The sequence below is a fragment of the Nyctereutes procyonoides genome, unplaced genomic scaffold (genome assembly GCF_905146905.1).
Source record: "Nyctereutes procyonoides isolate TBG_1078 unplaced genomic scaffold, NYPRO_anot_genome, whole genome shotgun sequence".
Lineage (NCBI taxonomy): Eukaryota > Metazoa > Chordata > Mammalia > Carnivora > Canidae > Nyctereutes > Nyctereutes procyonoides.
The window spans coordinates 21,105,673-21,118,158 of NW_026575136.1; the positions used below are offsets into that span (position 1 = coordinate 21,105,673).

General features: G+C 36.0%; 1 protein-coding gene across 5 annotated transcripts in view; it reads left to right on the plus strand.

The window, feature by feature from the left end:
• The window catches only part of LOC129495477 (WD repeat-containing protein 7), a 353,352-nt gene that overhangs the window by 68,382 nt on the left and 272,484 nt on the right, over positions 1 to 12,486 (plus strand). For all 5 annotated transcript variants that reach the window (XM_055303010.1, XM_055303012.1, XM_055303011.1 and 2 more), the window contains one exon: positions 7,695 to 7,909. In XM_055303010.1, the coding sequence (XP_055158985.1) occupies positions 7,695 to 7,909 (215 nt within the window). The remainder of the gene's footprint in view (positions 1 to 7,694; positions 7,910 to 12,486) is intronic.

A 12,486-nucleotide genomic window follows, 5' to 3' on the forward strand; every position in this document is an offset into this window, starting at 1 on the left:
TTTGTGGTATTCCGTCTGGTGGGCAGCACTGTTTCATATTTGGTGGTTTTGTCTGCCCCGTGAACTAAATATACTGAGTTTGTGTTGGGCTCTGGAGTCAGACTACTTGGTTTTGATTTATGATTGACCATTTATTTACTAGTAATGAGATCTGCTGTAACTTACTGGACTTTTGTCTCTCAACTTACTCCTCTGTAAAATGGAGATTATAATAGTTCCTATCTTATGGTAGTGCTGAGAGAATAAAATGAGATACTTACCTGCTGTATAGTAGACATATGTAAATGTGTATGTGTATGTGAAATCGAAATTTGTGTGTGTTCATATTGGCTAATAATGTTATTAATAACAGTAATAACAAGAATCCTGCTTTCCTTGTTACTTTGTTGAACTTGGGAATGTGATCTTACATTTAGAAATATTTACATTGATTAATATTAAAGAAAATAAGTTTTTACAGCAGTAATGTTCAGAAAACACTATTTTAAAATGCTATAAATATTAACCATTGTTATAGCACAAATACTAGAATACGGTAAACTTGTGTAGGACTTAAAAATTAAAATATTGTAAAAGAGAATATCATTTTTCTGAAATTTTCAGTACTTAAATAATTGTTATTTGAATACTTCAGGTACTTTAAAAACATTTGTAAAGAATATGATTATGAAATTCTTTACAAATGAGCTGTTACTGAAAGGCAAAGATACTTTTCCAGTAATTTCTCTAGAAGGAGATGACAAATACCTCTTAACTATAGGTGTACTGGAGGATATTACTCTTATAACCAGTTTAGTGTAATTAAGCCCATTCTTATTAAACACAATATATAATATTGAAATTTCACAATTATCTTACCCTCAAGAGGATTTAGGTAAACAATCAGTGAGTGTGGCATTCTTAAATCAAAAGATAAAGAAGCAGAATTTGTTTTGGATTTAACCATAATAGGAGGTGTACATTCCTTTTTCCTCCTTGCTGCTCAGGCTTTAGCTAGTGATATAAAGGCCCCTGGGGAGTGAGTAAGGCACATCCTGAAGGTATTGACATTATTTATTTATTAAATTTATTTATTTATTAAATAAATAAAAAATGAAGCCAAATCAGATTCAGCCAAGGTTTGATGTATGAAATGTATTTAAACTCTGAGGGGACACTTTATCCCTCTTCTTAACATTTTGGGGATGTATTTTTACAAATGATACACTAAAACAACTCATGCATGGTGTGCAATTTTCTGTTTGCTATTTTGAATTTTACTGATGTTTCTAGCTTATAAACACTTAAAAATGTCTTTATACTTTTATGCAGCATTTTCTTTTAGTTATTTTTCCCTTCAAATGGGTAGTTTTTATTTCCAGTATTTATTTTCCAACAAAATGAAGTTGAAGCTAGTAAAACAAAATTTCATTAGAAAGACAGAAGTCCAGAATCTTTTGCTCTTTACTTACGTTGTCTTTATTATATGTAATAACAATTAATAGTGATGTGGAGGCCAGGAAAATTCTTATTCTTTCACATCTTGGGTACTTAGAAAATTAGTCAAATAACTAGCAACAAAGATTGGCCAGCTGGACCTCTTGACTTTTACTTATGAATTTATTACAGGTGGCCCACTGACCTAGGTGGTGGCTGCTTCTGCATGGAGCTGTTGATGTGCTTCAGGGACCAGCTCTTCAGAGACCTCTCTTTCTTTATATTTGACATTCCCAGTAGGCGAGTAGAGTCCTTCCCACAGGCCTTTGACAAGGTCAAAATCCGGTCTGTTTGGGAAACAGTGGCATGCTGTTAGTAATGACTGATTATATAAGATGCTCTTATCTCACCATTACCAAGCTAAAATAGCATTTTCGTGTGTCTATTTTTATCATGTTTGTTACAGAACAAAAGTGATTCTCACATCAAAGACTTCATGCAGAGACAGTTACTAGGTGTTCTCATACAGATGCAAATGCCAATAGTGCTTGCCATATATATTAGAAATTAGTGTAGGAAGTCCTGTCACTTTGCTGTGTTATCTTTTTTGTTTGTTTGTTTTCTGTCTCTGAGTTTTCTGAAATACTCTTGTTTTTACATTTACTTTATGAAATATGCATTAAAGTCATTTTGTAAAAACTTAATTATCTAATAAAAGGTAGCAGAGAATTGTGAATCAAAGGGTATTCATGTCTGCTAAAAACATGTAAAATTGGATAATCAAAAGCATAAGTGTCAATTGGATTTTTCACACAAGTAAAGCTTTAGTATGTGTTATTCTTGCTTAATACTTTTATTTATTTGAAATTGTCAATTCATTTTATTGATTATATAAAATGGCATAAATTTTCTGAAATTCCTTGGTAATGTATACTTCAATCCTATGCAAAACATTTGCCTGTTAGTCAATTGATGGTATCTTTAATGGATTTATAAGTGCAATTGGTGTAGTTTAGTCTGTAAGTTTTATAAATATTTTCCTTTTTAAACATTTTTACTTATTTAAACTGATAATTTTGTCTTGTTACTAAAATTACCAGAGAGAATCAGGAAATGGCACTTCAGCCCAATCTTTTGGTATTAGAGGAAGAGTTTAGTAGCAAGTATTTTCTTCACATTTTGACCCTTTGCCTGCAGTATTAATACAGTGGAGATTTGAGTTTATGTTTCTGTTTCACATTGTATGGCATTATCATCAGCTTTTCCATATCTCCTACATTTTTGTTTTGTATTCTATTACAAAAATATACCATTGGACAGGCAAAGGCACAGAGGATGAAATGATTAAGAAAAAATGATACCTTTCCAAAATCATGGTAAAACCAGTATAATCAGTTTCTTTTTTCCCTATGGATGATTCACTCTGGAATTTTGAAGGAAGAGGTTCTTATACTGGAAATATGACTTGTCTTTGCTACCTCCCCACCAGGAGCTCCCTATACAATTGTCTCTCCAGTTAGGTACCCATCAGTTTCCTTTTTGGTTTCCATAGTATTATCCTAACTCAGGACTTTATTTTTTCACATGTAGGCTATCTTTATTGTTTTTCCTGTCTTCTTTATCTACCTTCTAATCCATCCTGTACTGTGCTGGCAAATTAATCTTAGGAAGTGTAACAACAGCAACCTTTGGTTCATGTACTGTTTTAATTAAAGAAAAAAAATTCTTCCCTATAGCTTTTATGACAAGGCCCTTAGCAGTGTGGTATCTTCCTACCTTTGTCTTTGTTTCTTTTACATAGACCAGTTGCTCTGTGTGAAGAATAATTCTTTTTTTTTTTGCAAAGAATAATTCTATTCAAGAATAATTGGGCTGTTCTCTACTACTTCTTATCTTTTATATCATTCCTATGTTGCTCAGGGTTTTCACTCGTTTGGAACATTCTTTCGTTATTTTTTCTTTCCTTTTTTTTTTTTTTTTAAGATTTTATTTTTAAGTAATCATACTCAGAATGAGCTCAAAGTCACAACCCTGAGATTAAGAGTTGCATACTCCCATAACTGAGCCAGACAATGCCCTGGAACATTATTTTTTTCTATTTGCTTATTTGTTTAAATAGTCTCTTTAAGAAAATTTGAATAATAACAAAATCTTGCATATTTACCTGTGTAGTTACCATTCTATTGCTCTTTGTTGCTTTACATAGATCCAAATTTCTATCTGGAATGATTTTCTTTTTGCCTAATATGTAATATCTCTTGTAGTGCAGGTCTAGGCATGGTGAATTCTTTCAACTTCTTTGTGTCTATAAAACTCTTTGTTTCATCTTCATTTTTAAGATTTTTTTTCTGGTTGGAAAATTCTAGATCGATAGTTTTTTTTTTCTTTTCCTTTTAATACTCCACCGTCTTCTTGCTTACATTATTTCTAATGAGAAATCTGCTGTCACTCTTAGCTTTGTTCCTCTGTATGTGCTTTGTCTGTTTTTTTCCAACAGCTTTAGACTTTTTCTTTTTTTCTTTATTATTGATTTTGAGAAGTTGAATGTAGTTTTTTTCATATCACTTTTGCCAAGGGTTTGTCGTACTTCTTGGATATGTGGGTGTGTGGTTTTCAACAAATTTGGGAACTTTTTGGCCATTCTCTATTCAAATATGTTTTCAGTCCTTCCCTGTCTTTCCTCTCTTTAGAGGCTATAGTTATATGTTTATTAAGCTATTTAAAATTGCCCGCAGATTCCAGATTGTCTTTTCATTTTAAAGTCATTTTTCCTCTGTGTTTTATTTTATATAGTTGCTATTCTCAGTGTTCAAGTTTGTCTTTTTTTTTTTTTTTTTTTTTTTACAATGTGTAATCTGCCATTGTTCCCATTTAGTGTATTTTTCATCTCAGACATTGTAGTTTTCATCTCCTTAAGTGTGATTTTGGTCATTTGGTATCTTCCATGTCTCTTTATTCAAACTTTTGAACATCTGGAATACAATTATAATAACTTTCAGTGTCCTCGTTTGCTATTTAAAAATTCTGTGGCAGTTCTGGTTTGATTTTTATTGATTTGAATTTTGTCCTATCAATCATTATTTTCCTGCTTTTTTTCCAGAATAGCCTGAAAGTGGTTAAAGAGTAGAGGCATTGAGATTAGCTTTTATGCTATTGCCTCTAGCCAATAAGAGATGATGGATTGTTACACTAGAGTGGTAGCTGTGGAGCTGGTGAAAGGTGGTTAAACTCAGTATGTTTTGAAGGGAGAGTGAACAGGATTTGCTGATAGTTGGATAAGGGGCATAAAAGAATGAGATGGGTTAAAGATGATCCAAGGTTTTAATCATGAGCAACTCAAAGGATGGAATTCATTTCTGGACATTGAGAAGACAATGGGAAGAGTAGATTTTGGAAAGAAGAATTAAATTTTTTTTATATTGAGTTGAGTATTAGACATTCAAGTAGAGGTGTTGATTAGTGAATTGTATATAGAACTCAGGGGTTGAGTTGGGGATATCAGAGCAGGTGATGTAAATATGGGAATTCTTAGCACAGAGAAGATACTCAAAGTCATGACATTAGGTGCATTACAAAGAGGATACAAGTAGATAATAATTGGGGCACTCCAGGGCTTAGATATATTTCTGTGATGTGAAAGAAATCAGCAAAGGAGACTAAAATGGACTCTCCAGGAAAAAGAAAATGAAGAGTGTGATTGCCTAGAAACCAAGTGAAAAAAAAAAAAAGTGTTTCAAGGAGTAGAGAGGAAGAACAAGTATTGCTGATTCTGAATGATAGTAAAATGAGGACTGGGAACTAAACATTGGATTTAGCAACATGGAGAGGAAGGTTCTCTGCATATTTGGGTGAAATCTGATTTGAGTAAGTTTAAGGAAAAATGGGAGGAGAAAAATTTGTAGGTAGCAAATACAGAGGATGATATAAAAAATGGGATACCAGCTGGAAAGAGATATTGGGTCAAGTGTGTTGTTGTTATTGGTCTGTGTTGTGTTTTTTTTTTAACAGGTGAAATAATTGCATGTTTATATGCTGATGGAAATGATCATGTGCTGGTGGGAATGATCAAGTAGGTATGGGAAAAAGAGAAAGGGGAGAATTGCTGAAATGATATCTGTGGGCAGACGAGAGGGATCAGGTTTAAGCTACAAGTGTGTTAGGTTAGGTGTTTGGATAGTTCACGTGTAATTATAGAGTAATATGAGTGGAGATATGGTAATGGGAGCTGGTAGGGCTTCTTTTTAATTGCTTCTTTCTAAATGAGCTAGGAAACAACTTTTCAGCCAGGTGAGGGTGGAAAATGGGGTGTTGGAGATTGGAGGAGAGAAAAGGTATAAAATAATTAGGAGAGTAGGAAAATGAAAGATCTGTGGAAATGTGGTCATTAAGGACCCCTTGAGATCAGTGGTCATGAATTTCAAGTGGATTTTTTAGCATGTTCTTCATTCATATTCATCTTCATTGTACAGGTTTGGCATAGGTGGAAAGTTGGATTTAACCAAGGTTGGAAAAAAAAAAAAACCAACAACCAAGGTTGGAATTTGCTTGGCTGGTGCAAGGAAGCGAGATAAGAACAGAGCTGCAGTTATGAGGATGGATGATGGAATTTTAGTTTATGGGACATAGGGAAGTGAGGGACAGGGCAAGCATGATAGGCTAATGAACTGTTGGAGTCAGGGCTGAATGAGGAATTATTGTATCAGAGGATCGAAGTAAAGAATGGAAGCCACTATCAGAGAGTGGCATTTTTGAAGTTGGGATCATAATGGGATTTAGTTATTGGTAACAAGAAGATTATAATGTGGCCATTGGCTGGGGTCAAGTGTAGGGCAAAGTTTATTGGAGTAGAGGAACTCAAAGAGCCAAGAGATCAGGATGTGTGAAAGAATCATATGTGCTGGTGATTTTTGAACACTTTTGAACTTAGAAATCCTGTTAGAGTATACATACACAAAAAGTTTCAGGTCACAATTCCTTTCTATGCTTTGCCTTCCAAAATATATTGGTCAAGATTCAATGAACTGGTTAGTAAAACAGTGATTTGTGTTAATACTAAAATCACCATGATTTAATTCCAGGACTACTATTGGAAAGGGGACAGTGAGTCCAAAGTTAAGCCCTTTAAGGAAGGGGAAGGGCAAACTTGAATGGCATGTATATAAAAACTCAGCATCGGGAATAATATATGTTTGGATACTAGCTCAAAGACACAATAAAACTCTTGTATGTTGTTGACATTTAAGTTTCTGGTGTTCTCTATGGTTATTTTTCAAAATTGATTTGTCCTCTTTTAGAATGACTCTGGAGGAATGCCCAGTGAATTAAAGTAAACTTCATCATTATTTCACTGTTCTTATTATAATCTTCAGAAGATTATGTACAAATCCATAGACTGAGACCCTTCTCTGCCTGGTGTGATGGCTGTGTACTATAGAAAACAAAGTGTACAGAAAAGCTGTCTGCGTTATAGGAAGGAGTTGTGCCTAACTTAGACATGAAATGCATAGATAGAGATCAGTGGAAACAATGGCCAAATGAAGAAGCTTTGAAGTGGTTATAAGTTGGAATAGTAGTTATTTTCACAAATATACAGAGAAACATTTGATTGGGTATAAACAATAAAAGTCAAGACATTTACAGACAGAATGAGAAATTATAATTTTTCCTTGTTTTACAGAGATTTCCTAGAGAAAGAGAAGCTCCGGGAATTATTAAGGTAGAAAAAATGAGAATAGCAAAATTTAGCTCTTTTGTTTGGGATTGATAGACAACTTAGGGGAAGTTGAAGTCATAGAAATTGATATAGTAGAGTAATGATGTGGAGTATCAAGAAGACCGTCTTGGAAGTTGACAGTGGAAAAATTTAGGGGAAGTTGTTGAGGTCTTGGCTTTAAACTTGGCTTTCTTCGGTTTGGCGCCTGCCTTTGACCCTGGGCGCCATCCTGGAGCCCTGGGATCGAGTCCTATGTCGGACTCCCGGCATGGGGCCTGCTTCTCCCTCCTCCTGTGTCTCTGCCTCTCTCTCTGTGTGTGTGTGTCTATCATGAATAAATAAATAAATCTTTAAAAAAAATAAACTTGGCTTTCTTGTGAAGTTGTGGTTGGGGCATTACAGGAGAAATGATTAAGATAATGCTGTGTAGAAGGTCATCAGAGGAGGGAAGCCCTGAGGAAAGTATTGACACATAAAAAAAGACAAAGCATTTTCTTTCCCTAAAAAATGGCCAGAAGCAGTTATAGTGTTATGTGCACTGACTGTGAATGTATACGTCTTCCAGGTGCTTTGGATCGCTGTGTGATGGGGATCACAGCAGTGGAGATACTGAATGCTTGCGATGAAGCCGTTCCTGCTGCAGTGGACTCTCTCAGTCATCCGGCGGTCAACCTAAAGCAAGCCATGACACGGCGTAGCCTTGCTGCTCTTAAAAACATGGCCCATCATAAGCTGCAAACTCTTGCAACTAACCTGTTGGCTTCTGAGGCGTCTGACAAAGTAAGTTTTGTATGTGGGTTCATGTGTATACTCCCCATTCCACTCCATTTTATAACACAGTTTGGCATGTCTTAAGGAATACCTTTTGGGAGAGGACATTGAAAAACAAGCTTCTGATTTTTATCTATCCAACATCGTTTTTGCTATTTCAAGTATTTGACTTTTTTTTTTTTTTTGAAAAAGTAAGTATACTTACCACTTAAAATATTTAAAAATGATTCTTATGGAGTCAGGTGACTTCCATTTCTTAAATGAGAGCAAATATTTCTCTTATCTGTCCTTTTGCTTTTCTGTCTTCCCGTTGAAAGATTGAGCACTTTTTTTTTCATTTTTTATAAAAGATTTTATTTATTTATTTATTTATCTATTTATTTATTTATTTTAATAAATTTATTTTTTATTGGTGTTCAATTTACCAACATACAGAATAACACCCAGTGCTCATCCCGTCAAGTGCCCCCCTCAGTGCCCGTCACCCATTCACCCCCACCCCCTGCCCTCCTCCCCTTTCATCACCCCTAGTTCCATTTCCCAGAGTTAGCAGTCTTTATGTTCTGTCTCCCTTTCTGATATTTCCCACACATTTCTTCTCCCTTCCCTTTTATTCCCTTTCACTATTATTTATATTCCCCAAATGAATGAGAACATATAATGTTTGTCCTTCTCCAATTGACTTACTTCACTCAGCATAATACCTTCCAGTTCCATCCACGTTGAAGCAAATGGTGGGTATTTGTCGTTTCTAATGGCTGAGTAATATTCCATTGTATACATAAACCACATCTTCTTTATCCATTCATCTTTCGGTGGACACCAAGGCTCCTTCCACAGTTTGGCTATTGTGGACATTGCTGCTATAAACATCGGAGTGCAGGTGTTCCGGCGTTTCATTGCATCTGTATCTTTGGGGTAAATCCCCAACAGTGCAATTGCTGGGTCGTAGGGCAGATCTATTTTTAACTCTTTGAGGAACCTCCACACAGTTTTCCAGAGTGGCTGCCCCAGTTCACATTCCCACCAACAGTGTAAGAGTGTTCCCTTTTCTCCGCATCCTCTCCAACATTTGTGGTTTCCTGCCTTGTTAATTTTCCCCATTCTCACTGGTGGAGCACTAACTTTTATCTCTAGAAAGAAAACAATAATTTAAGTACAATTAAGATGTTTCTAATTGTGACTGCTCATTTGTTTTAAAAGCAAAAGATTCTGATTTTAGTAAGTTTAGGCCATTACAAGGATTTAGGGAGGATATTTGAGGTACGGTAGACTTGTGCAAGTGCTCTGGGACCTGAGATCAATCACACTTTCCCTCTGATATTCACATTATGGCAGCAGTTACCTCTTCAGTTGACAGAAGATTATCCTATGAGAAGAAGAACAAATAATCTCAATTAATGGGTTACTTGCTGTTAGTTTTATAGAGGCTAGCCACTATTTGGTTTGTGGCATTTATGTTCTGTGGTTAGAACTCACTTGTCTCTGGTAATGGCTAAATGAAACTTACAGAGAGTCCCAGCATTTCATCTGAGTCACACCTTAAAATTCCCAGGTGCATCCAAGTATTCATTAGAATTTATTAGTGGGTAACACAAATACTGTTATTTTCATTCTCTTATTCCGGAGTCCCTTTTTTTTTTTTTTTTTTTTAATGGTTAGACGTGGCAAAATAACGAACAACTTGAAAGGCTTATCTACAAACTTGAAAATTTGCTTGCAAATTAATGCTGAGAGCCGATGACATAAAATGCTCTTGGTGGTTCCAGTGACCCATGTCTTCTAGTAATTGGCAGTAATATTTGATCATTCTATCTTTCCCCAAGATATTAAATGGATTACTGGCTTTGCTGTATTATATGTTTCATAGATTAGAATTATGAAATCCTTCTGCATTTTCTTTCATATTTTCTGTCCTGTGTTCTGAAGTTTGAATAGAAACCATGGCTTAAATGCATTTGCTGTGCTTATAATTTCTTTTAAGAGATCGCATAGTTATCCCTAGGAATTCACTATTCCTAGCACATTGTCTGATATTCCAAAAAATTTTAATTATTTGCCCATTTACAAAATAGTATATGCAAGGGCAAATATGTATGTTATATAATTTTCAAATATATGTTTTTTCTTGGTATCCCCTAGAAATAGAAATTTGGAAAAATAATTATACAACTGAAAAATTAAAGAAAAATAAGTGGTACAGTAACATTTATGAATGGCTTTTGTAAGTGGTCATGGTCCATTATGTGATTTTTACAATCTTGTTTGTCCCTGTTTTAATAGCGCATTTTATAGTGCAATTAGTGATAAAAGCACCAGATATCAGAGACACTACACTTATGTATTGTAAAATATATTGCCTGTGAACCTCCTCAGTCTTGTAGCAGTGGTAATTGTTGCCTGGCCTACAAGGAAAACAATTATAGAAGTGGGAAGGCTTAGGAAGCTGAGGCTGCAAGAGGGTAATCACTTTATGAAAAATGTATGTTGGCTGGACCATTAGGGATTTCTCTATTTTCTCATGTTAGATTTGAGACTCCTTTTGAGGGGAATATTTAAAGAGCTGTCCTCTGGACGGCTTTTTAACCTCAGGAGAAATAAAACCCACCCAAAGTTAAAACAAACAAAACAAAACATAACTAAGAGCCTCTCAGTGCTGTAGGATTGACTCTAGGATATTGGAACTAAGTTTTTTCATGGGTTTCTCAATAGAAAGTAAAATCTCCATGAGAATACTCTATAGAAAGAATCCTACCTTTTCTTTGTTAGACTAATGTTAACAGTTGGGCTATTTGGGAGTAACACATATTGTATATTGCTAATTTTGTTAATTATGCCAGGCATGTAGAGCCTTGCAAACAAAGGTAGGGGATTTACTTTTCCTCTGATTTTTTTTCTTTCACTGGAAGATTGAGAGGATGTTCAGTGGAATTATTCTTTACGACTGCACTGAATCCTTGCAAGCTGTGTGTATCTGAACCCCTGTGTGTTTCTCTTAGGACAAGTATCTTAATTTCTCTTGTACTGTATTAACTTACATACTTTTCTGAGTCTTCCTACTGAAATTCAGCCTTCTTGCAGGCAGGGATTGTGACTTATTTATTGCTGTTTCCCTCATGACATCTAGTAGCAGCTGTGCAATAAATATGCATTGAATTGGATGATGTGTAACAGAAAGCGCTGATGGCCTCTGCTTCAGCCTCTTTGCCCGGGTCTTTTCCCTTCCTTCACAGTTGATTGTCTTGGCCTGATGATCAGATCTATTCCTGTTCACGAGGCCTTAGATGTGGAACATTTATTAATCACCTTTTGCCCTCCATTCAGCTTTGCATTCTCCCCTTTGATTTTGGTGAGCGAGGTTGTCCAGGCATAACTCATCCTCCTTTGCTATCTCTGTATTGTCAGCAGTCCAACACATCTTGCAATTATGTCCGTGAGGCTCTCTCTTTTAGGCTGTAGAGCAGGGTTGCTCAGCTTCAGCCCTACTGACATTTTGGGCTGGTTAATTCTTTGTTGTGAGGGGCTGTCCTGTGTATTGTAGGATGTTGAGAATCATTTTTCCTTTACCTGCTGTATGTCAGTAGTTGCCTCTCTTGCCCAGGCATGACCATCAAATAGGCTCTCGGTAATGGCCAAATGCCCTGTGTGGGGAAGAAGTGCCTCTGGTTTAAAATCACTGTTCTAGAAAAAAAAGGTGGAGAAATGGTAGACAGAAATGGTAGAGATCCTACATCCCATATCCTATGTTTCCTTTCCTGTCGTCACCCTTTCTTCTTTAATCCCTCTCCTCTGAGGTTAAGGAAGCCACCCCTAAACCTTAGCCTCTCTGCCTCTTGTGGCAGAATTAGTTCTTGCATTCTTATTGTGCTCCTTAAATCACTTTACTTTGTATGGGTAATTTTTTCCCCTTTCTTTAGGTTTAAGGACTGTCTTCCCTATTGGATTTTGAGTTTTTTGAGGACAGGAGCTGAGTTTCTCATATTTTTATTTTCAGTGCTTTACGTAGTACATGAAGCATAGAAAATACCCAGGAAATGTAGTGTGAAGTTAGTGAGGAGGTGTAGCTTGAAATCATGTTGTGGAGTCTCTTAGAATGCAAAGCTAAGTACTTACCTCAGGGGGCAGCAATATGATATTGAAGAGTCCTGAAAGGAGATAATTTGTTCAAGAAATATTTTGCCACGCCTGACATTTGTATGCAGGACACATACATATATTGTTTGGGAAATGAATTGTGAGGCTGTTGGGTTGATAGAGTCAGTGGGGCCCAGGGTAGGAGTAGGGAGAGGAAATGTTGAAGAGGGAATGGCTTGGAAGCTATTTTGTGGGTTGAATAAATAGGACTGATGAGCAAGAGAAGAGTTGAGACAAGATGATTTCAGAGATCCCACCCTGGTTGAAGGGAGAATGGCAGAGATGTTAATAAACAACTCATGGAATAGGCTTTGAGATTGTTTGTAATAGGAGACATCAGCCTCTTGTAGTGTTGGGAGATGGAGTACAAGGAGAGCAAAACTCCTCCAGTAAAGAAGGGGCATGATAGATAGAGGCGGGGTGGGATTCCCCCCCCCCCCAAAATGCTGGAT